Source organism: Ciona intestinalis, chromosome 8 (assembly GCF_000224145.3).
Source record: "Ciona intestinalis chromosome 8, KH, whole genome shotgun sequence".
Taxonomy (NCBI): Eukaryota; Metazoa; Chordata; class Ascidiacea; order Phlebobranchia; family Cionidae; genus Ciona; species Ciona intestinalis.
Window position 1 is genome coordinate 3,329,805 of NC_020173.2, and position 25,542 is coordinate 3,355,346.

A 25,542-nucleotide genomic window follows, 5' to 3' on the forward strand; every position below is an offset into this window, starting at 1 on the left:
GTTTCCGTGTTCATTATTCCTATATGTGAAATGTTAAAATAGAAATTTAAACCGTTGATATAACATGTAGCGGGTATATATTATCATAGAGTAGGGGAAGTTGAGACATCTCATCGTTCTATTTTCACGTCCAATTTGGTAGTAAACAAAGAACATTCAAAGAATTATAAAACTATGCCTTCACAAATCCCTTAGACCGTTGTTAATTGTTTAAAATACGATATCAGGATATTTGGATAATATGTGCTAACGATGTCCCGTCTTCCCCCACAGTACTATACCAAGACATAGATATTATTATTCGTAGGACATTTTCCACAAAGAAAATGGTAATTGAATGTAGCATAGTATGCGTGGCATTTGACGTTAGTAACCCATATTACACCTTCTAACTCTGAACGTCGCTTTAATGGAAAACGACATGCTTAAGTTAAAAGCACTGATAACTATGTAATTGGACGCGCAGTAAATTGCCATTGGGCCTCTGGCGTGTTTACTGCCAGACGAGTGCGGCACACATAATCATCAACAGTAGGTACGCAGTGTGACAGCAAAGTATGCAAGTTCAGAATCTACAGCTTTGTTTCGTTTTCCTAGTTTGTCCTAACTGGTTAAGGCTGTACTGCGATGTAAGTCATTAAGGTTGTTTATTGACAGCATAGGAGTATTACAGTGTGTTTTATTGCATACAAAGCAAGACAGCATATATAGAGGTTTACATAACACGCACGTTGGCGTTGTATTGAAGAGTATATGCTGGCTATATGCTAACATCATTTTATTTGAGTTTAAAAGTGCGAGCAGAGCTAAGACACAATGAAATGCACAGATATTTACAAAATGTGTGTCTGTTGCTCACATGTCGCTTTATTCTCATTAAAAACACGAACGTACGAAGAGTAGCACTAATTTATCTTACCCGAAAAATTCGCGTTGTTTTATGCATGTAGCCTATATCCTAAATATTATTATCACGTATGTCTCTAAACTGTATATTTTTGTATGTATGTCCATGTTATCTATATTCTCATTTTATCACATTCTTCGTTGCAGTGGTGGCACAGGTTACATAGGTATGTTAGCTGTTGGTAGTTGGCTTGTGTTAATGGTATGGCTGGTAACAACTGTAGCAACAACAACAACAAATGTACAAGGCAATGCTTTTTTGGAACTGCCTGGTACGTTTTCTTTGTTCTTTTTTGTATAGGTTAGGGTAAGATGGTTTATGTTTTATTTCTTTTTATTGCTCATTTGGTAATAAACAATTAAAGAACGTTAACAAAATTATTTAACTAAATCCTCACGATTCTAAAGCTGCGTCGTTAATTGTGATAAAACAAATATGGCATATTAATTTCAACGGCTTATCGGGTATGAAAAACTTATAGTGTAATTCCGATATTTCATCTGTCATACGGCAAGACTTCATCACGAAATGTAACGCAACATTGCAAGCAACCAAATTATTTATATCATGGCTGGTGGCACAAGTAACAGAATATGCGATATTACATTATAAAGCTATCCATTTTACCCCACAGTATAAATTCCGCATGTAATACATACCACTAAAGTATTTGCATAAGCCATATCAGTGGGAATTTATTACGGATTGATAATCGTAAGCATAAAATGGCATCTATACTAAATTTCCTAAAATTAAAAAAAAATTTTTTTTTTTAAATTTAGTATTAAATTTTGGTACAATATATATCTTGATAAGGGAATACACAACCAAACACACCCAAGATAAGAAGTTACAATTAGATTGCAGCTAATATTATTGTGAATACACGCTGATGAGTCTGATGTTTATTTAGTGTGGGATCGAATAGTTCAAAATAACCGGTTCAACAAGTTACGCGTCATCCTTGTTGGTACGGAGATAGAAAATCGGTTCAGTAAATTTAAGGATGCGATATTAGGTTGGGGTATAATGATTTTTTTTCTTTTTTGTTATCCTATTTGGTCGTAAACGGAGAATATTCAAAAATTTACAATTCCGCATCGTCGCACCTTAGAAAAAATCGTTGTTGATTGGTAAAAACACGATTAGAAATATATGAAACATTAAGTGCTAACGGTATCCATCTTACCCAACAGTATACAATATGCCTTCAAAATTAAATAATTTTGACATTTTAAATTGGTTAAAAATTTAAACTATTGAGTATTGATACTATCACACTTTTTGTTAATGCTTTATACAAAAAGTTGTGCTTAAAATTTAATTTAAAGATGCGACCTTATTTTTCGTTCAAAATTGCTGGATAATTTGACTATTAAAACTAGTTTAAATCAAAACTTGATACCAGAAACATGGTTTTGGACCGGTATGTTTTGTTTATATACCAATCATGTACTTACGTGTAGGCTAGTTTCTTCCTATTACGAAAATATTTGTGATGGGCTGTTTTGTATTATAGTTTTATACATACATGTTACAGCAGCAGGCCAACATATAAAGTCCGTTTATATAAACTGTCGCCGGCGACATATGTCTGTCGTTTCCCCGCAATGTAAGGATAAATGTAGTAGGGAGGGGAAATATAGGGCACCTTCTCGTTCTATTTTCTCGTCCCAGCATTTGGTAGTAAACAAAGGACATTTAATTAATAAAACGTGTATTAATTGTTTAAAACACGGTCAGGATATTTGCATATTATGTGCTAAAGGTTTCCTGTCTTCCCCATCATCCCGACTATAAGTTATATTTGTTCATTCAATTTATGTATATTGGAATACGGTGTTTATAATATGAAAGTGAAACTTGTCTTCTGTGTTGTTCTATGTATAGAAATATTACATTTACAAAACTACGTTTATGCAATAATTGTAAAGCGAACACTAAGTATATGCAACAGAACAACCGTGTTACAACGACTGTCGTTGCCCTCCACATGAGGAAAAAATAGTTGCATTTATTTATTCATTTATTTGTTATTAACAAAAAAATTAACATGACGTCGTATTTTCAGCCATGGATCAGGACGCAAACGTGACGTGTGGTGGACTGGCAATCACAGTATTGTTACGTCATGAATACATAGCGCGAAACAGGAACTGGATTGGAGATGGAAGATTCTTGAGTCTCAAGGACAGAACATGTAGAGCTATTATGACGTCAGATGGTGACGCAATTTTCAGTGTTGCCGGGGATTTTTCGAGCTGCGGGAATACTGTGTCTGTTACAGTAAGAACATACAATAAGAAACTTTGATTAAAAACCCTTCAAATATACATAAGCGAAGATCAAATGAATTATGGCCTACTCAATACATTGAGTAGGTAGAATGAATTAAAATTACGAAAAGAGGAATCATATAGCAGCAAAACGACGGTCGTTAAACACGCTATTGGTAAAGCTACTCGAGGGAAATATGTGTCAATACCGTCACTGCTAAACTGAAATTTACTTTTGGACAAATTAGGATGTAATTGGAAAAATGTGTGCGAAGACACTAGCAGTACACAGCAGACATTCGTTATAGTTACAATGCATAAAACACTATAAGCATTCAGTATATCCCTTGAGGGTAAAGTTTTGAAGGTAAAATGTTGGCTGAAACCCAACTGTTTACAAAGATAAAACACATTTACCGTGATAACTCTTCAATTAGTTTATGAAGACTACAATGGTATAAACGCCCGTTTGACGATTCAGCAAACCAGCGCCTATTTTGATTGCAGCATTAAAAATAATTTACTCGCAATTCAAAAGAATAGTTTATAAAAAAGTTTTAAATACGCATTGTTTCTATTGGGTGTAATGGTCACTTCATTTATCAAATAAGTTTTGTTTTTCTGTTTTTATTACTTTTAACGTGTTATGACTACTATGGTTTTGCTAATATGTTTTAATACATTTGATCTTCGCTACTGTATATTCATATTGAAAGAGATGAATACAAGTTTAAGTTCACGTTAATTTAATTTAATTTGCAGGAGCAACTAGCTGACACCGGTGCACTGGAGACAACCGAATATAAATTCAGCAACCAACTTGTTCATGAGGCTGGGACTGGAATTGTGTCGAGAAAAATTAATCTGTTTAAATTCGATTGCATTTATTCAGCCAATCAGCGCCTCAGTGCTTTGACCACGTGAGTATACATTAACTATTATATTGATCTATAGTAGGGTGGGGAAAAACGGGACACCTTTAGCACATAATATCAAAATATCATGATCGTGTTTTATACAATACCCAACGGTCTATATTGGGGTCGTAAGAATACGGTTTAATACCTCTTTGAATGTTCTTTGTTTACTACTAAAGGGTACGAGAAAATAGAATGAAAAGATGTTTCATATTCCCCCACTCCAGTGTATGTTTGTACTGTTAATACAAATATTACTTTGAAAAGATACTTATATATGCTCTGTATTCGTGTTCATACGCACATATCAAAACAGTGTTGGGTTCGCATGCTGTCCTGGATGGTTTATTGTTCAAGGCCATGTGAAAATTACAGCTATACCCACTTTGATTGCTTATTGAAAAATGCTGTTTATGTATAATAACGCTTTTGGCAATCTCATTTCATATACATTATAGCACTATTTTTGCCGCTATATACCAATAGTTAACCACTGTCTCGCTTTAAATTTGTTGGATTTTGCTGTCGGAGCAGTTTAAACATTACCCTATGGTTAGCAAAATAAAACTTGCCGGGATTTAAAAAAGCCTATACCTTTATTGAATCTTGTAATTACGATACCAAAACATTTACCCGTCTATGAGGAAGTTTCCGATTACCCGGCGGCGAATCCCCCCCTATATTACTCTACATTGATCTCCACCATCTATCAACGTAATAACCCATACTTATCCTCTCAACACTGTCAAAATGGCTGAACCTGCCCGGAGCGTTTCTGCTTACTAACAATACACGAACGTGTACTTGCTAAAATCCTGAAGTTATTGTATATAAAAACCAAGACCACAGAAATTAATTAATTAATTAAAAATTAAACGTTAGAGTGGTTCAGTTATTTGTTGCTTCTTTTCCAGGCTTAACTATGTAGCGTTAAAATTAAACAAAGTGTAATAGCTGTTGATGCAGAGTATATATTAGTTTTGGGTAAGATGTTTCACGTTTTCATTCTCTTTTTTATTGCCGCATTTGTTACTAAACAAAGAATACTTCCAAATTTATATATAACCTTTAAACCTCAGCATGGCTTTAAAAAGCGTTATTAATTATTAAAACACGACCAGAAAACATGTTATATTATGTACTAACGGTATCCATCTTTCTTAACAGTACTTTATTATATTTTTATCTTGTTTTTTTTCTAACGAGACATGATTGGTTGGTTTAAACAGGTCAGCTGACGTACACGTGATCAAAGTTGAAAACATAAACGGCGAAATGGAAGTTTTTAAAAACATCACTGAAGATGCAGTATACAATAGCGCTCCTAATATAACCAGCAACCAGACTGTATTTATACGTGTAAGTATATACAGCATAACGTCAGTGTATTTTATGTTGTAACCTAATATGTAGGTATATGGCCTGAGGAAAATAGCTGCGTTATCTCAGGTCGTCATCTTGTAATTTGAGTGGGCTAAAGTTTAAGACACTGCTAATCGTTTGTTAGAAATCTGTAATCTCTTTATTTTGTGCATTAAATTATAGCTTTTTTAAAACATAATGTTGTTTTGTTGGGTAAAATACCAATATAGGAACCAGGGTTTAGGTCCAAGTTTGTCCATTATATCCCGACTTATTTTATATAACATAAATGTTTATTAATCTCGAAAATACAGTAACATAGACCAAATTAATTTATACAACGAAAAGAAAGAAATTAGCAAAAAAAAGGACATTTTTAAAACACTATGGGTGTAAAGTACTTGAGTAAAAGTGTCAAGTAAAAGCGCTTAACCCACATTACAGTATAAATTAACTCATAATGAATTGTATAATTAAATTGTTAATTCTCAGGTATCAGTAAAGCAGCCACCCGCTATAAATATTCCAACTGTTAACTTCAAATTCACGACCGTTATTGAAAAATGCTGGACAACAACTACTAATGTTAATAACTATACACTAGTTGAAAACGGGTAAGCACATATTATTTTGTTGCTTTTTGGCATCTATATTATTATCTATAGGCCCCATGTAGAGACATTAATACACATAAAAGAGTGTCCCATCTTCCCCCGCCCCTACTATATATAAGTACTGATGTGCGATAAGGTGAGCATACCGTTGCAACACAAAATCCAAATATTTGCTAATCGTATTTTTAACAGTATAGTGAAGATTTAACAGTAGTGAAAATACAGTTATATAATTCTGTAAATATTCTTTGTTTGCCACCAAATAGGACGATAAAAAAAGAATGAAAGCATGTACCATCTTCCCCTGCCATACGTTATGTATATGTAATGTGACACCACCTTTTGCCACTAACCGTCAACTCTAAAAGGGTTTACGACACACACGACTTTGTTTGTGCCCAAATACGAATAAAAACCGTTAAGATGTTTAAAGTTATAACGCCTTTGACAGCAGCCACGCGTCTCGTAAAGCTATATACGTAACGTGGTTTAGTTTAAAATATAACCGCCCATAATATATACAGCCTATACAACGTCCACGGTGTTTACATTCAAACCTAAACGTTTATATACAGACATAAACCTCTCTATTACGTCCTAAGTTAGTAAACATCTTGAAAAACCGAAAGAACTTTAATAACTATTTGGTTTAATGGGCCAACTGCTGTGGCCTAAATCTCAGGTCCCATGGCGTGTCCCACTGCAGCAGGACCTCACTCACACAAAATAGATTTATTTGAATTATAACACGTTTTATCAACCCACACGATTATGTGGTTTGTATGTCTGTGCCTTGAAGCTATTTCTTCACTCCAAATGTCAACGCTGCTCAAATTCCCACGTAGGCCGAATCAAGCTTGAGATAAAAAAAACAAACATTAGATACTATTATCCAAGTTCATTTTTGCTTATCCACACAATGCAATAGCTTCAGCAACTAATCTTAGACCAAAAATCATGCCTGCTTATCCACACATCACTTTTAAAGTCGTTTGCGCTGTGAGCATGGAAATGGAAATAAGTTCCCACATAGCCCTTTGAGGGTATAAATGAAAAAACAACAACATATAAGTTACACCCCCAAAATACCCTATACACCTTATAACCAAACAAATAAGTCATAATTGTGTACGATCGCTTATCTTTTTCAATATCTTCACAGGTGTCCTGTAGACCAACATGTAGATATGCTAGCTAATGGAGAATCCCTGAACGCAACATTTGGTGTCCAGCTATTTCAAGTGGTCGTTGGTAATGCAACAAGCGCCACAGTGTATTGCGCGGTGAAATTATGCAACAAAACCAACGAAAATTCGTGCGTGCCGGTAAGTCATTTAACTACAGTCATAAACAACCTGTAATTTAGATGTCAAACTTAAAACTGGTTGCATAGAGTGCGACATTTTGTATCAATAAATGGATCTAACTTATTTGTTTATTCTCACGTGACGGGCACCGACAGTCGTTAAAACTCAGGTGTTTTGTTCTTATATATAGTAGGGCGGGGAAGACAGGGCATCTTAGCATATAACATCAAATTAACCTGATCGTGTTTTAAACAATCAACAACGGTTTATGGGAGTCGTAAGGATACGATTTTTTAATTCCTCGGTTTTTCTTTGTTTACTACCTAATGCGACAAGAAAATATAATGAAAAGGTGTTTCATCTCCCCCCACCCTATACTATATACGTCGTGCCCGCTTACGAGTTACCACGTATGAAACTTTGTAAGCCTTGGCAAACGGAGACCTAGTGATTTTAGATGTAAAGATATACCGTGTATAAAGGTTGGGGAGGGAACAGCACTGGTATTTATAAGCTGTAATATTCCAACAGCAATGCAACGAAAAGCGGAGGAAACGATCCACCGAGGATGAAGATCGTGAAATCAAATATTTCATAGAATCGTCAAACAGGGTTATTGAACTAAAGTTTCCAATAAGAAGAAATGAAGCTTTACCTTCGGTACAAACTTACACGGCCACTACAGCTAAGCCGGCGAAAAACGAGGGTTTATCAAATTTAAGTAAGTACTTGTACTTGGTGATGCTATGTTCTCCGGTGGTGCTGTTTTAAAAAATGTTTACATGCTGCGACTTGAAAAATGAAGAGATTTAACTTGTTTAGTCCTCGCGCGGATGGGGGCAACCACAGCCGTTATAACACAGGTGTTCTTTTATTGTACACATCATGTCTACTGTCATAGGATAACACAAGATTTATTTTTATTCTATTTTTACGTCCCATTTGATAGTAAACAAAGAACATTTTTAAAAAAAATATAAAACTCGACCCTCACGACTCAAATGGACCGGTGTTAATTGTTTGAAACACGATTAGGATATTTAAATTTTAGGTGCTGAAGATGCCCCGTCTTCTCCTACCCTACTGTATGATATACGCTCCATGTCAGCATATGAGCTTGTATAGAATTTATAGCAAACCGAATCAGTTGTTACATTTTGTGATTGCCTATTCTTATTTTTCGGTAATTATTTCTTTTTTTTTTTCAGATATTATTCTTCTGGTGTCTCTGACTGCTGGAGTTATAATCATAGTTGCCACGATTCTTTGCCTGACAGCAATTCTATGTTCGAAAAATAGACGAGGCAATCCAAAAAGAATGGACGCGTTTTGATATCTCTCTCTTGCGTGCCCATAGTTCTATGCATACGGCAGCAGATTTAGAATATTATACTTATACTAATTAAGCTCTTCATTCGCGTTTACCCTTCAAGGTTATACGCTTATATCGGTTATAACCGTAGCTCTCTTGTTCCTAACATTTCTTTTTAATTTCTTAGATGTGATATTTTCACAAAAAGGTTAAAGCGACTTTTTATATTTCATTTAAGTTTTACCGGCAAGGACTTTTAGTGTAAAATCTGTATTTACTTTTAAGTGGGAATATCGTCTTAAATATGGAAAGATGGGGTAAGAAGGGACACCTTTTCAATCTATTTTCTCGTCTCATTTGGAAGTAAACAAACAATATCCAAAGAATTATAAAACCGTATTTCACGACTCCTGCAGACCTTTGTTAATCGTTTAAAACACGATTAAAATATTTGGATAACATGTAACATGTGCTAAAATCGTCCCATCTTCCTTCACAGTACTACACTTAAATTGCAAACCAAAGTTTATTTCTAAACTGCTTTATAAACACCCCCTGAAACAGCTTTTAAGCTTTTTACAGAACATTTAGCAAGACTGGGTTTCTAGGACTACAATTTTTGAAACTGTACATGTTAAATTAGATAAGCATATCTTTTTTCTAAGCTGGCCCATATTCGTTTGCTTGATTGCAGATCTCTTAGTTTAAATAGTTCGAAACGCATGAAATACAATAAAACAATATGCACTGCTCCGATTTTCATTGTCTTTATGTTTTAACACTTATAAGTCACTCAACGAAAAAAGTTCAAAAAATTATCACACTTATCGGCAAGGAGTTGATTTGGTGGGTCAACTCTGACCTATAAGACCCCGTTGCGTCCTGCTGTAGGAATAACACCATTTACGATATAAATACTAAACGCTATGTACAAGTTGAGATGCAATATTAGTATATGTTTATTTATAGAACAACACACTAAAGTTCCTCGGGCAATTCAGCAGCAGTATAGGCTTGGTAAAATGAGTACGTGGTCCTACCTTGTTTAACACAAATGTATATGTATTTGTTTATTTGAAAGTTTTTATCTTAACATTGTGTTACCCTGTATGGTTACTAGAATAATAATAACGTAAACACTTTGAAAAGATTTCAGCTTTACTTCTGTAGAGCATTCCACACCCTTTTCGTTAAATATAACATAAATCTCTTTCTACGGTTTCTATCTACCAGCTTTGGGTGAATAAACGAGACAGGAACTAAAAACGAAACTCCAGCCGTTAAAACACGCTGTGGATAAAATGTATGGAAAAGAGTGTCAGGTAAAGACTGTAAAACTCAATATAGAATGAAGTCAATATAGAATAAACAATAAAATACACCGCCAGGACCAAGGGCATCATATGTTAATATACGTGACGTTGCCATAACGCCAGACATGTATAGTTCTGTATTGGAGTAGGTAGCTTTTGTGGTTTTGTTTGAGCTACGAAACTCCTTTAGAAATGATTTGTAAACAGATGAAGACATACGGCAGAGGCGAGACAGGCAACTGTTAATGCTATTGAAATGTAAACTAGTACACGTTAACACGTTTACGCACTGTTTTTTTTCGTTTTACTGCGTGGTAGATTAATTGAAATAAGAATAATTCACAAAGTGAATTTACCAAAATTATATACCCCAAAATGGCTTAAAAAACTGTTATTATAATAGTCAATAATAAAATTAGATCAATTGTTCTTTAAATTAATTAAAAAAGGTTTAAACAAGTTTATTAGAAAGCGAGACAGCTTGAAAATTGTTTAAGTCCCCTAGCAACGGTTTTGATTTAGATTTATTTGCTTGACCGATTTTCTCTAGATGAGGCAATGAGGCGTGACCGAGCAAATCCTAGCACCTCAGCCAAACGTGGGAAGCGGCATGCACGTTAGTTTCATCAACTTGTAAACGGCATTTTGTATCTAGAGCCATCGGCGTGGTTGTTTCAGAAAAATGCCGGTAATTCAGGACGCTTACAGCGTCAATGTCAGTAACCGATTTGACTTGGGTTATAAGAACTACGGGGATAGCGATAACGAATCGGACGTTGCCGAAGACATTGACCCGTTAGAACAGTTAAAAAAACTTGAAGAGGAACGGGCCAAGGAGCGCGAACAGAAAAAGAAGCTAAAAGAAATTGCGGCCAAGAAAGCCGCCAAAAAGGGCATCCATTTTAAGGAAAATAAAGATGCCAATGTCCCTGCTAAAAAAGAGCAGACTGGTAATTTATTGTTTAAATTTAAAAAAGTTGTTTAAGCATTAAAATTTGTAGATTGTTCCGTGTTATTAATAATATAGTATGTTATCACGGCATTTTATAGATGCAAAAAAGTAATTTGTTTTATCCTAATTACATCTGTTTACGTCAAACTGTTTAAAGAAAAAAGCTGGCTTAAGTTTGTTGTTTAAATCAGGTTTTTTTTTTCTATTAAATCGCACCATATTTATCTACACCTAAGTCGAACCAGTGGCATTGGTGGTCTACATGTTGCAAAATAAAGGGATGGATTTGGGTTGTTGTGCAAGTCTCTGGGCCCATGATGGCTTGTGCAATTTATTGATTCGCATCATGTTCATTCGGTGCGAATCATTATTCACACATTTTAGATGCTCACCATAGACTAGTTTAATTTAGACTGAGTCGAAAAGCTCGATTTCTTAGTCCTAAAATATTTATTGGAGTTTTTTTGTATTAGGCATTCACTATATTGTTAGAATTTCTTGAAATGTTAATTAACCATCTTTTGTTTCTTAACGTCATTCTTTATTTTCTTAACCATAGAGCCCGTGAAAGAGGGTAAGACGGGCGGACAAAAGCAAAACAACCAGCGTGCTCCAAGGAGGCAACAAACTGGTGACCGCAAAGACAACCAAGTGGGTGACGAGAACAGGAGACCCCCGAGGAGACGTAACGATGGCCCCAGGAGGCCCCCGCGTGAGAGGGGTGAAGGTGACACCTTCGGGGAAGGGCGAGGAGAGGATAAACCAGCCCCATATAATCGTGGGGGTCCACAGGGGCCAGATTCTCGACCAGAGAGACGCGATCGACCAGAAAGGTGCGGTTTGAAAGCAAATTGTTTAATTGACATATGGTTTTAAATTTACTTCTAAACTTAACAATAGAGGTTTCTCACTTGCCCTTCTTCTTGATGATGTTGTAAGCTTTTTGGGGTTTTGCATTCAAGCCGAACTTAATGTCAATGGTGATTTACAGTACTCAGCACATTCTTATTTTAAATTTATAAATGGAAAGGATGGGGGTATTGATTATAGTAACATGATAATTTTTTTCCTTCATTTCTTAGGTAAAATGTGTTTTCATGGTGTAAATGGTTTCATTATAAAATGAGTAAATAATTTTTAATTGAAATAATATGGTATTTCTTGGCTTTTTCTTTAGAAACGAGAGATTCCGAGGTGGTCGTGGTGGATACAGAGGTGGAAACCGTGGAACTTATCGTAACGATGGAAGAGATGATCGAGGGAAGAGGGAGTTTGATCGGAGAAGTGGAAGTGACAGATCTGGTGTTCGACCAACTGAGAAGAGAGATGGGGGAGGACCAAGGAACTGGGGGACTCCTGGAAAGTGAGTAGGGTTTATAGTTTGGAGTTTTGTGTGAGACTTTTTAAGCAGTTTTAATGAAATGGATGTATTTTTGGTATCTGTAAATCCTGTAAAAAGTACTTTGAAAAATGCGGGGAAGTTTTTTTAAGTTTAAATTCCTTATATTTTTAAGTGAAATTAAAGAACCGACCCAAACTGTAAAATTTGTACATAGCTTTATACAATTATGAATACTGGTTTAATGTTAGCTTAATTTTTTTAAATCAATTTGTTAAACTTTTTAGGTTTAATTTTATTTTATTCTTTCAGTGAAATTGAAGAACCAACAGAAGCTGTGAACCTGAGCTCTGAAGATATTGGTAACTGGGCTGATCACGTGGAGAATGAACAGAGTGAAACCAAAAAGTAAACAATCAATATATTGTTCCCTTGTGTGCTGTAATTAGGGATTGGGGTGTGGATTAATTATGGGCTGCTATTTTATTTCTTTCATTACTTAATTTTGGTGTTTAGGTTTATATAGATTATATATGTGTAGTTGTGCACCACATTGGCTGATTTAAATATTCTGTGTGTTATTTTATTATACTCAAATTGGGTGTATGGTACTTGTGTTATAGCAGATTTTGTTTAATTCCAATCTACTAGATTATACAGTTTGTGCTTTACCAAGAAAGTGTTTGATATTATTCTAAATTAAATTAATGTGTACATGTAGATCTTATTGCACCATGGTGAATGCGGAGCGATCATGTCTAAATATTGGCTTGGTCGCTACGTTTGGTGCAAAATAAAGGGATGAATTTGGGTTGTTGTGCAAGTCTCTGGGCCCATGATGGCTTGTGCAATTTATTGATTCGCATCATGTTCATTCGGTGCGAATCATTATTCACACATTTTAGATGCTTACCATAAACTAGTTTAGACTGCTTGATTGCATAGGTGTTAAGTTCGTATAACACAGGAAGCCTCATTGATTAATGCGTTAAATCGAATATACTTTGACTCTGCTGGTTTATACAGACACCTAACATGCCTAGCATAATGCCACATACCTATCTTTTATCTCTTCTAACAGGGAAAAGAGTGAGGGAGAAGGAGAAGAGGAGAAAGAGGAAGAGGAGCAAGAGGTTGAGATGACTTTGGATGAATGGAAGGCAGCTCAAGTGATGAAGAAGCAAGAATTCAACATCCGGAAGCCTGGAGAAGGTGATTAATTGGTGTAATTTTCAGTTTTTATTTTGGACAGAGCATGTTAGTGTACATATTTTTTTTAAATCTAATTCTGTCTTTTAATGATAGGAAGAATTGCAATATCGGTGATGTCTTTTGTTATAAATATAATTTAATATATACAAGTATTATTGCACTGTTGGTGCATTTTGCGATCATGTCTAATTATTGGCTTGGTCGTTATGTAAGGTGCAAAATAATGGGATGAATTCATTTGGCTTGTCCAAGTCACTGGGCCCATTATGGCTTGTGCAATTGTTGTGATTCGCATCATGTTCATTCGGTGCGAATCATTTTTCACACATTCGTTTGAGATCATAGGCGCCAAACCTGGGGTGGTAGGGTGTGCAGGTCTACAACTGAATTTTCTGTACTGCATTGATCAGTGAATGTTACAACCAATAAGTTAGTTGTTTCACAGAATTGTGCGTCTAACTATCCATGCCTACCCTGCATTTTGTAAAGTCTGATGCATAAGATTTTATTTGTTTAATGTAGTGACTATTTACAAAATGATTACAGTATATAGGACCATTTTATTAAAATAGACAATACAAGTTTTCGTTTATATACAACATACCAGGTAAACTTTTAAAGTTATGTTAGTAACTTTGTATAATAAACACGATCAGGGTATTCTATCACATGTTAAACAAAGGAAATAGCTTGTCATTATCTACAATCTATTGTTCAATGTTTTACTGATGGCTAACACCTTGCCACCTTTGTACCTGTACCATATTAAACTTATCAATATTTGTACAATGTGTTTAGTAGGACTTGAGGGTTATAAAAAAGCTTTTGCTATGTTAGCTGTACAAATCACTGTAAGAATCTATATGACATAAATTGTACATCTTTATGTGATGACTAGTTTCTGTACACTATAGTTTGGTCTAAACGTAACTCATGTATTCATAAATTATATGACATATATACATTAGTAATTCTATGATACACTATATAATGATATGCAATTTCTAATATACAGCTGAAAGCTGTAATTTGAGGCTATAAGCTTATTGCAAACCATTTATCAGCATTGAGATTATGTACATTTTCAATTCTCTTCCTGTGGTTTAAGTTGCTGTGCTATAAATATTTAATGATCTGGATTGCATGGGTTTTTCCACTTCCTATGATGCCTGTGTTGCTGGTGGTTTGACGCTTGTGTTTGTTATGTCTGTATAAAGGAAACGACACACTGTAGTATCAATTTACATGCACGGAGGATTGCATAACATTAAGCAAAACAGTTGCAACAGTTTCTGTTTATCCTTCATTATTATATTACAGCATTTATATTGTCCTTTTCAATACCAACATGCTGGCTTATGAGATACGATTTTTATTTCCAAGCTTTGGTTTAAAACAGACTGTCATGTTTGTACTAAAACTAACCAGAAAATTTGTGTTTTATGCAAAAAAAAGCTTATTGTTTTAAATGGACAGCTAATGATAAATAATGAAATATGTACATTTTAAAAGCAAGCCCAAAAGATACCATCATATTGATTTCGCAGCTGTAAGCATTAAGACACTTACAGTGAAGTATGTCTGACGTAACTTATTTACTGTCGTGTTATTGAAAACAACTGCTGCCTTGTTTCAATCCTTTAGTACAATGAAATGTTAAACATGAATGGGTGTCATATTTTTTTCATAACGCATTGGTGGAAGGGGTAAAACTCATTCTAGTGAAACAAACTTAAACTTGATAATTGTAATGTTTATTGATTAATGCAGTAAAAAATTCCAGGGTAGGCCTTGTCTACCTTGCCATCCTAAGTTTGTTGCCGATGCTGGTAATTCAATTATCACCAAATCAATTCTTTGGTCTCGATATTATACGACAGATGTGCATCTTATTATTACCATTATCGGTTGACATATTGTCAATGCTCTAATTAGGCCTCTCATGTTCGATGTAGTTTAATTGTTGTTAAAACCATTACGTCATTTTTCCTAAGAATTGACCTCAAGTTTGGTACTTACGTTGAAGTTCTAGCAACACTTGAGCTACTATATTATATAATAGAAATTGGCTCTATCTTTATAGCTCTAAATTACTAAAATTACTAATGGCAAAATTTAAATCACATCATCAGGTTATTATATTTAAATTCATTTTTTTTTCAAAACCACATAAAATTACCATAATAATTTAAGTTAAGCAGTATGTTTCTGCAACTTCAAATCTTTTGTCTGAAATAAATGGTTAATGCCAGTTTTAAGAGTTTTAACTGGAGTCAAGTCACCACTTTTTTATAAGAATGAAAGCTTAGCCCTTTTTGACTGGTTTAAAACCATAATTGTGACATGTGAGAACTAAGTCTAGTCCAGGTCAAAACGCTGTAAACAGAATTATTAATTATCATTACCATAGAAACAAGTGTTGATAAAATTTTAATACCATTCTATTATTTCAGGGGAGGACTCGGCCAAATGGAAAGGACTCAAACTTCTCCATCCTTCAGCAAGAAGTAATGATAACCAGGAACCAGGACTACAGGAGGTATTGGTTTGATTACTTGGTACTGCTGTACATATGCGTGTTCTCTGTGGGGTTATTGCAACATAATCTCACCATCGTACAATGTAGTTCAAAAAAACTGATGTGGCGAATACAGTATACTTTTGCTCTACTTTGTTTGTGTGAACACCTAAAAACAGGGTCTTTTCCGTTTTTTTAAAACTGGGGTGCCATTGTTTTACTTGTTAATATAATACTGTGTTACCAGTTTTCACTAAATACATGATACCCTAACATTTTTCAGAGCATAAATGCATAGGCACGAATGACGTTAAATTTCGAAGTTTCGGAACATTTTTAAAATGTTTACATTAACATCCTTATTTATACCAACAGGACAACAGCCGCCGAGGTGTGCAATCTAAACCACAAGTTGAAGTTGACATTCGATTCACTGACATGCCAATGAGAGGAGGCCGTGGCGGACGAGGTGGCAGAGGCCGTGGCGGATACCGTGGAAATGACCGCAGATCTGGTGGCAATCGTCAAGCTAACAAAGGATACAATGCTCGCTCAGTGAGTTTACAATTTTATTTGTTCTCTTTTGATATAGCTTAAGGTGTTTGTGTATGAATGCGCTATGTGAGTTTTTTTAAAAGAAGACAGTACATTAACTTAACCCTAAACTGCTATATAATGAATCCATGATGACCTTGTGAGTTCAAGGCCTAAAGTTCAAAACTGACAAAAAGTTAGCATTGATGGCTATGAGAGCTGTGATTTTTTTCTGCCTTCGGATTGACCTCGTATGCTAAGTCCTGCCACTTCATACAACTAACCACTGGAAATTTTTACAGAGCCAACTTCCCCCTGATGTTCTTAACGAAGCTGAATTCCCAACTCTTCCCGCTGCATAAATGAGCCTACGTGACTATTTTTAAGACAATTTGTAGAGGGCATGAGTTGAACATTGTTTTTATGCTCCCAACTTTTTTGTTTGGCGTCCAAATGTTCCTATCGGCGGACCTTAGTTGACTGTGGTAACATTGTAAATAGCATGACTTATATGCCCGCTGCGTTTGTGTACCGTTTCGCATACGATTTTATGTCAATTTGCAAAATAAGTTTCACCGTTTTTCGGATAAATAAGTTTACCCCCATGTTTTATTTCAAAATGCTTTTCTTTGCAGCTGGTGTGTTTAAACCCAGCGGCAAAAATCATGGATAAAACAACATGCATGCGTTCAACATGGTGAACATTGGATTTTGCTTGGTTTGGTCTCTCAAAGGAAACTGAAATAAATTAATTGGTTACACAAATGTGTGCATGGAATTAATAAATGAAGCCCCAATATGTGTGCGGAACTGAAATGTCAATATTGGCGGAGAAAAAAAGGCAGTGCGGTTATATATTGACGCATTAAGTATTGGTAGCCGATAACTTCTCATCAATAGTGACCACGTAATATAGTCCAGAGCTTCTAGAATGGTACTGCACAGCGATTACCCTGAATTAGTTATACCCAAAGTTAGTGTGTTTGATTACGTTGTACAGCATGCAAGGGAACACGAGGACAAAACTGCACTAGTAAGTTAAAATTGCATTTTATTCGATTTATACCAGGACATTAGCTTGTCACTTCAATTATTGTGTGAGCAACTAATAACGTAATATGGACAATTTCAAAAACGTCTGTCAGTAAACATGCCAAGGATTAAATAAACCCAAGCGTATATAAAAAGAAAGATATAACGAATGATTAAAAACATATCCCCTATACTATTAGTTTATTACCATAAAGCAGTAACTGATTTAAGTAACTTGGTTATCAGATTGAAGGCTCTACTGGTCAAAGTTTCACTTTCAACCAAGTATGCGACCTGTCAATCAAGTTTGCTTCTGTGTTGAATAAGAGAGGTTTAAGAAGGCAAGAAGTTGTTGCAGTTTGTTGTTCAAACTGTATTGAATATCCCATACTGGTGCTTGGTGCTGCTGCTAATAATGCAATCTCTACCACATGCAACCCACATTATACTTACCGTGAGTATATATATAAAACAAGGTTGTTCCATATGTGTGGTGTATTCATGGCTGGATGTAAAGGGGCAACGATAGTCAATATGACACAGTTAATTTATACACTCCATGCCAGCTTTTGAGTTACCAGTTACCATGTCGCTGACTTGTGTAACTTTGTGGGTGATTGTTTTTTCTATATGGCCAACAATGTTATAAAAAGTTTATGCTAGGGCAAATAGAATTGACGATATGTTATTCACAGATGAAATGTTGAAGCAATTCCAACACTGTCAACCAAAGTTTGTTATAACTGATGCTGATCAAGTTGAAAAAGTTAAACAAATTGCTGATCAAGTTAAATCTATTCAGGTATGACAATTGTAATAATACAACAGACTCATACTATTCTATGTGGTCAGATCCTTGTCGAGGATTTAGGCCAAACTTAACCCATAATAAGGCATACCCGAAACATCTTTATGCAAATACTACTTTTAACATTTTAGGAAATCTTTACTGTTGGAAAAGTAAATGCTTTGGTTGCTGAAGATGATGGCAAAGGTGAATGATAATTATTTTTATGTGATGTTCAAGTTATAGACCATTAGATTAGACCCTTTGATTATATACTATATACAGCAGAAGTGTTTTAAACTATTTCAATGGTGCAACAGCCTTAGGCAAACTAGGCTAGCTTTGTGGCTCAGTGGTTAGTTGTTTACATCATAACTAAAGGATACGGGGTTCAAAGCTCAACATGGATAACGATATGTAACATATTTTTTTATTATTTTCAAGTTTTTTGTTTGGAGCTAAATTCAACTTCAGTGATGTATACGGGATGTTATGCTTGCGTTAAAATTGATTCAAAAATTTTTTTATACCTCTATTAAGCAGTCAGTTAACAATTATTTTTGACCCAACCATTATTGCAGTTACAGACTAAATATATACATATATATTCATATATAGGTTTTCCATTTGGTACACAAATTAATCTTACTGAGGATATTGCATTCTTATGGTACTCAAGTGGTACAACCGGTATTCCTAAAGGTGTAATACACACGCATTACAGTTTTGTAGCTCTTCTGACTTTGCTTCGGTAAGCTGTATTTAAAATATTTCTCTTAAGATGATGCATGGAATATCATTTCCATTTAGGCAATAAAATTAGAAAAAAACAATTTCCTGTTCCTGCCTTTTAATTTAATGAGTTGGAACAGGAAATGCCGTGAACATCATACTACATCTAGACATCTAGCATGGTCGCATGAATATGCCATGTGTGTCTGGTGTATATGAAGACACTCAAGTTATAACTCAATAGTGAGCATAAGGTGTTTTAATACACTATGCATGTCAGGTGTATAAGAAGAATCCTATGTTATAATTCGACGTGAGCATCAGGTGTATGAATACACTATGGATGTCCAGTGTATCAGAATACACCCATGTTATACCTCAACAGGAGCTTGAGGTGTATGAATACCCCATGTGTGACTTGTTTAAGAAGACACCACATTACCCTAACCCTATACTGCTATACAATCAACCCATAATGACTATGTCCAAATTTAAACACAATGCTCTTTCAACAGTGGTCTTGGAAAACCTCCCCCCAACACTATCACATACAGTGTGCTACCAATGTTTCATGCCTATGGTGCATTAAGATTGTTCTCTAACTTGAAAGGTTCCAACCATGTTATTGATAAAAGATTCCACATGGAAACCTTCCTCAAAGCAGTGGAGAAATACAAGGTTATTTATACTTTAATAAGATTGATAAATATTGTGAATTGTGGTTTATTTGTATGTTGTTTTGGTTTTAATCAGAGTAAAATCTGTTGCATCTGTTGAACTTTCAATGTTTTGGTTACAATTGTTTGGGGTTTATAGTTTCAATGTCTGAACTGGAAGAAGTATGCCATGTTTAAAACTGAATGATGGTACATTGGTACCTACGAATTATAGTGGAAATTTCTGGCACCTAATCGCAATTGCTTTAACTCAATGATCACTCACGGGTTGTCTAAATTTTCAGCCATACCAAAAAATGTTTAAAAAAATCACCAACAAATTTAAAGGTATATTTGAACTCGTAAGCTGGCAGGTGTATCAAACAGAACACCTGGGTTATAACAACTGTCGTTTTCCTGGCACACTAGGATGAAGCAAATTACATATATTCATTAAACTATACAAGAAAGTTAGACTACTTCTTTAAATGAAATTTAAATGTGATTTTTTTCTACAGATTTCATCATTTTCAGCAGTTCCACCTATCCTTATTGCTATCAAGAATTACCCGCACCTTAATAAATACGACTTATCCAGTCTTACAGCAATAGGATCTGGTGCTGCACCATTATCACCAAGTGTTAATGTATCTGTAATGCAGAAAATGCAAGCTCTTGTGGTTCAAGGTAGGAATAAAGACAACAAGCTATATTATATGTTTATACGATATTTGTTGAAAATAACTTATTTACCCTTGCATGCTGGGGCAACAACAGTAGTTATAAAACCGACTTGTTATAACTTCAGTTTCATAAATCTCATGCCCGGTTGCGTGTTGCTGCCTATTTAACTTAGTGAGTGATTATTCCTGAGTGATCACTGGGTTGAAGCAAGTATACATTGTTGCAATGTAATATCATTTTCAACATATGTGGCTGTTATTTTATGTTTTTAAATAAACTATATTTACAGGTTGGGGGCTGACTGAAATAGTTTGTATAGCTGCTCATTTTAGTCCTGCTGCCCCGCTAACTACAGTTGGTTTTCTTCTTCCGAACACTAAAATAAAGGTAACTTGTTTAAACTAAGCCTAGAGATTAAAGTCGTATAGCATAGAGTACCTTATTATTTAATGTGTCAAATTCAGTATACTTTGACCCACTGTATTATTGTGGCAAAAAAGCAACAAATAGTTAAAAGTTGTAAAACATAGGGTACCTCTATATTTAATGTATCAAATGCAATATACTTTAGTTCTGCTTAGTGGTATGAACACCAGGCAACAGGGTAAAACTATTTTTAGAAGTAAACTTTTGTGCTAAAACACATAATATCACACCTGTTTCAAATGTGGAGTTACATAGATATAATTACCCTAGGCACCCCTAAGGTTATGCCTATGCTTACCATGTACTTATGTTGTTGCATACCTTGAGCAGAGGTTAGAAGGGTCATTTAAAAGTCACGAAAAGTTAATGTTTATGTAATATCAATACCATGGGGCTATATTACCTATGTAAACAGTAGAGATGTAAACCTATACACTGTGGACAAGAAACCATTAGAATCAGTTTAGTCATCACTTTTATAAACTTTAACCCATAGTGTGGCGCTCTTGCGCAAAATCATTTTACAAGATTTTGCAATGTCATTATCGTTTATATATTAAACATTCATTGGGTTATAAAGATGGTTTAACCATACCAGCACATGGTTAAATATTAACCTATCTGTACTCATTATGAGTAATGACCCAATCCAATGAACCTTTGACCTCTCTTTGCCATTTTTTGCATTAATAAAATCTATGGTAGTTATTTTAATTCATCGTGTATCAATTTCCATTACCTTCAATTGGAAATTTGTGTTGTATGTTTTATATAAATTAAAGCATTGGTGTTTTGCATTGTAATAGTTGCTATAAAATAACTGTGCTACAAGCTTTTTGCACAGAATATAGATGCCATGTCTGCCTCTGTTTTGGATATCAAAACATATATATATATATATATATCTTAATAAATTGCTGGAATATTTTTTGGGGGATTAGGATATGCCGGGCAGCAACAGTTAATACACACCTAAGGTTTAGCAAACAGGCATTTTCTTTTAATTAAATGTAAACATGTTTAACTGTAAGCATGTTTTAAAAACTATATTTTTTTTATATCCTGTTTTGTTAATTGATATTTTCAATCTTCGCTACTGTAATTAAGACAAAAAATATTATTATTAGAAGAAGAGATGTAGAAGAGACAAATAAAAGTTCTTAATATATTATTAACAGGTTGTCCACCCAGAAACAAGGAAGGAATTGGGGGTGGGTGAGGATGGTGAATTGTTGGTGAAAGGTCCTCATGTAAGTTGGATCAATATCATTAACCACTATATGTAACTAATCTGTATGAATGAGGTTTTATGGCAAGGCAAGCCATTAAACTGAAGGTTTAGGCCAGATTTGGCTCATTACTCTAACACCCAGCATGCTATAATCCATTGGTGACCAACTGACCACTGTAATAATATTATTAACCACTATTTGTATATCTGTTCTATACTCATGCGGTCTTGTGGCAAGGCAAGACATAAGTTATTAGGCCAGATTTGGCTCATTACCCCAACACCTAGCATGTTGCAAGTCATTAGTGAATACTGAGTATAGCAATGACCTTTATGTGCCTTGCCCTGTGACACATACATCAATAGTACCTGTATCCAATATTGAACACAGTATCAGTTTTTTCTAATTACATTCAATTTTTCCTGTGTTTTTTTCTTAAAAACAAGTTACATTCAGTCTTCCCAGATTTTCTCTGATTGTTTTTTGTTTTGTTAGCTGATGAAAGGATATTACAACGATCCTGTTGCAAGTTCACTTGCATTCAACCATGAAGAATGGTTTTGTACGGGAGATATTGGACATTATGATCACGATGGTTATGTATATATTGTGGACAGAATGAAGGAACTTATAAAATATAAAGGTTTTCAGGTAATTCATAATTCAAAACAACAATTCAGTTAAATCGCTTAGTTATATTAGTATAAGTTTTAAATGTTTTATATAATATATTTGGTGACTCTTCTGTGGTTCATATATAGTTAGAAGATTCTGGTAAAAAAATTACAAAAGTGCCACAATATATGTACACTTCGTATTGATTGTTTCGTCATTAAAAAAGCTTTGTTTTTGCAACATTATTTAGTTGTTAATGTACATTTTGCTACCTAGGTACCCCCTGCCGAGCTAGAGAGCGTTATCCTTTCCAACCCCAAAGTTGCCGATGTTGGGGTAACGGGGATTCCCGACCCTGAAGCAGGGGAAGTCCCTCGTGCTTATGTTGTTCGTAAAGATGGGACGTTGACTGAAGAGGAGTTAAACAACTTTGTTCAAAGTATTCATAATTTATGATAATTTTTCTTACACTTTTTATATAGTTTTTAAAGTTTATAATTCATCCTAAGATTCCGATTTTTGTACAGTTTTTATTATATAAGGGTATAATTAATGTGACGATATTTTTTGTACACAGTTATTGAAGTTTAAATTCATCTTAAGATTAAGCTTTTCTGTAGAACTTATTTGGCAAGGTAAAGTGTTTTCTGAAAAACACTCTTTCTGTTGTAATTCGACACTAAGCATGAAGTGAGGTGCATGAATACACCAGACACGCACTGTGTATTCATACACCTCAGGGTTAAAGACACTTGACAGTTAGTATTAAATTTATAAATACTACATGCAAGGAAAAACATCTTATTTAGTAAAAAATCTAACCTTTAACTTTTTGTTTTTCAGGCAGAGTATCAAAATACAAATACTTATACGGTGGAATCAAATTTGTGAACAGCATTCCTAAGTCTCCAACAGGAAAAATATTAAGAAGGAAATTACATGAACATGCTCTCAAAGAATTGAATAAATTATAATATTATTAACTATTGGAATAATGGGCCAACGCTGGCCTGAATCTCAGGTCCCACACTGTAGGACTTCACTAATATAGAAATGCAATATTAATGATATTAATTATTGACCTTAAATACTATGCATTTTACTATGGTTTCTAATTATATACAATATAATTTTTGCAATATCACTATGGTTGCAAAAAAGTTGATAACCTCGTTTAAAAAAATAAAATTGTTGCAAAGGTTTATAAATCTGAAATTTATCGTTATTGGTTAAAAACTGAATAAATCATTTCATTATTTTATTGTGTTAACAAATTTTATTGAGCACTATTTATAACTTAATATTATGCAGTCCGTTTTATGTTGCAGCGTTTGTGCTTGTAATCTTATTTACTCTGTAACTTGAGCAAACAGGTATAAATATGCTTGGTTCTGTCACTAGCAGGAAAGATTACTTATCTGCTAACTGTGTTTAAATGTGGATATTAGAATATTTAGGTGAAAGTTGTGCTTTAAATGCATCGTAATGTCTGCAATTCAAGAATTTGTAAAAGGCCTATATTTATAATGTAATACCTGTCAGAATTTAAATAGTCGTTTTATGTGGTGCAAACTTTAGAATATTCTCTTAAGTTTATGCTTTAATTGCAATAGACAGTTTAAGATTTATATATATTATACATATAAATTGATAAAGAAAAGACAATTTAAATTATAGAGCAACGAAATCAATGTAAATATGTTTAATTTTGTGTTTTTAGTTGTACTACAGTTCTAGTTCTTTTTGTGAATAGGAAAAGTAATGCAATTAAGACTTAATCAAGTGTTTTTCTCCTATAGCATTAGTGTAGTGTTGTATACCCCAGCATGGGTATAACAAGTGATATAGTTATTGGTATACCTGAATCGGATTTATGTGGTTTCGTGTGTAACCTAATAAGGGAACATGGAGATGATATTGCATTGGTAAATCTACTTTATTACTTTAATACTTTATGCTGTATATTTCTGTATATGTTCCATGCTGCCACATGTTTATGGTATTTTCTTCGTATGAAGTTATTTTTCTACTTTCACGTATTCGATGAGTATTTGCATTCTGACACGGCTTTATAAAATTTGTTAATATAAATTTGAAATACATACCAAAAACCTTAACATTGTCTATAATAATGAACTATATTTAACTCAGTTTATAGAAGCTGTTTTGCAAGTATATGTGTTTATTTGTATTTTTTTTACCTAGTAAAACGTTAAATTTATTCCTTTGATTACAATAGAAAAGGCTATATTTACCTAACATAAAAAATAAACAGACAATTTTTCTACTTCTTGGAACTACAATATGCTTCACGTTTATAGGTTGATGCAACAACAGAACAAAGTTTCACTTTCAACCAAGTATGCGACCTGTCAATCAAGTTTGCTTCTGTGTTGAATAAGAGAGGTTTAAGAAGGCAAGAAGTTGTTGCAGTTTGTTGTTCAAACTGTATTGAATATCCCATACTGGTGCTTGGTGCTGCTGCTAATAATGCAATCTCTACTACATGCAACCCTTATTATACTTACCGTGAGTATTTTTATGGCAAATTTTAACTACTGTCGTTTTGTTGCCAATTCGTTCTCTTTGCTGATAATTATTTTGACATGCTAACCACTGTGTTATATCGTCCGCTTTTGATATTTTCTAACAAGTAGCTTGTGTAAGTTTTCCACTTTAATTTCATTGCAATCTTGTNTTTTATTCACAGATGAAATGTTGAAGCAATTCCAACACTGTCAACCAAAGTTTGTTATAACTGATGCTGATCAAGTTGAAAAAGTTAAACAAATTGCTGATCAAGTTAAATCTATTC

At 34.3% G+C, this 25,542-nt stretch overlaps 4 protein-coding genes across 4 annotated transcripts in view; all 4 read left to right on the forward strand.

Moving 5' to 3' along the window:
- The first annotated feature begins 1,057 nt into the window (after positions 1 to 1,057).
- LOC100184863 (zona pellucida-like domain-containing protein 1) lies at positions 1,058 to 9,449 on the forward strand. The gene is made up of 8 exons (XM_002126524.4): positions 1,058 to 1,178; positions 2,979 to 3,193; positions 3,946 to 4,103; positions 5,330 to 5,459; positions 5,955 to 6,076; positions 7,239 to 7,401; positions 7,915 to 8,104; positions 8,592 to 9,449. The coding sequence occupies exons 1-8, from the start codon at positions 1,076 to 1,078 to the stop codon at positions 8,714 to 8,716; spliced, it is 1,206 nt and encodes a 401-aa protein (XP_002126560.1). The 5' UTR covers positions 1,058 to 1,075; the 3' UTR covers positions 8,717 to 9,449.
- An 888-nt stretch (positions 9,450 to 10,337) lies between these two features.
- On the forward strand, positions 10,338 to 17,364 carry LOC100183263 (plasminogen activator inhibitor 1 RNA-binding protein). The gene is made up of 8 exons (XM_002126611.4): positions 10,338 to 10,958; positions 11,520 to 11,793; positions 12,138 to 12,323; positions 12,612 to 12,707; positions 13,381 to 13,511; positions 15,965 to 16,050; positions 16,405 to 16,584; positions 16,866 to 17,364. Exons 1-8 carry the CDS (start codon positions 10,691 to 10,693, stop codon positions 16,923 to 16,925), a joined length of 1,281 nt encoding a protein of 426 aa, XP_002126647.1. The 5' UTR covers positions 10,338 to 10,690; the 3' UTR covers positions 16,926 to 17,364.
- A 33-nt stretch (positions 17,365 to 17,397) lies between these two features.
- On the forward strand, positions 17,398 to 23,988 carry LOC100180897 (4-coumarate--CoA ligase 1-like). The gene is made up of 12 exons (XM_026835435.1): positions 17,398 to 17,596; positions 17,842 to 18,049; positions 18,291 to 18,397; positions 18,535 to 18,589; positions 19,001 to 19,133; positions 19,630 to 19,792; positions 20,289 to 20,457; positions 20,744 to 20,841; positions 22,059 to 22,130; positions 22,608 to 22,763; positions 23,004 to 23,166; positions 23,571 to 23,988. The coding sequence occupies exons 1-12, from the start codon at positions 17,495 to 17,497 to the stop codon at positions 23,699 to 23,701; spliced, it is 1,557 nt and encodes a 518-aa protein (XP_026691236.1). The 5' UTR covers positions 17,398 to 17,494; the 3' UTR covers positions 23,702 to 23,988.
- A 529-nt stretch (positions 23,989 to 24,517) lies between these two features.
- The window catches only part of LOC113473993 (4-coumarate--CoA ligase 1-like), a 6,793-nt gene continuing 5,768 nt past the window's right edge, over positions 24,518 to 25,542 (forward strand). The window contains exon 1 of the mRNA XM_009861015.3: positions 24,518 to 24,652. Within this exon, the coding sequence (XP_009859317.1) occupies positions 24,554 to 24,652 (99 nt within the window). The 5' untranslated portion in view covers positions 24,518 to 24,553. The remainder of the gene's footprint in view (positions 24,653 to 25,542) is intronic.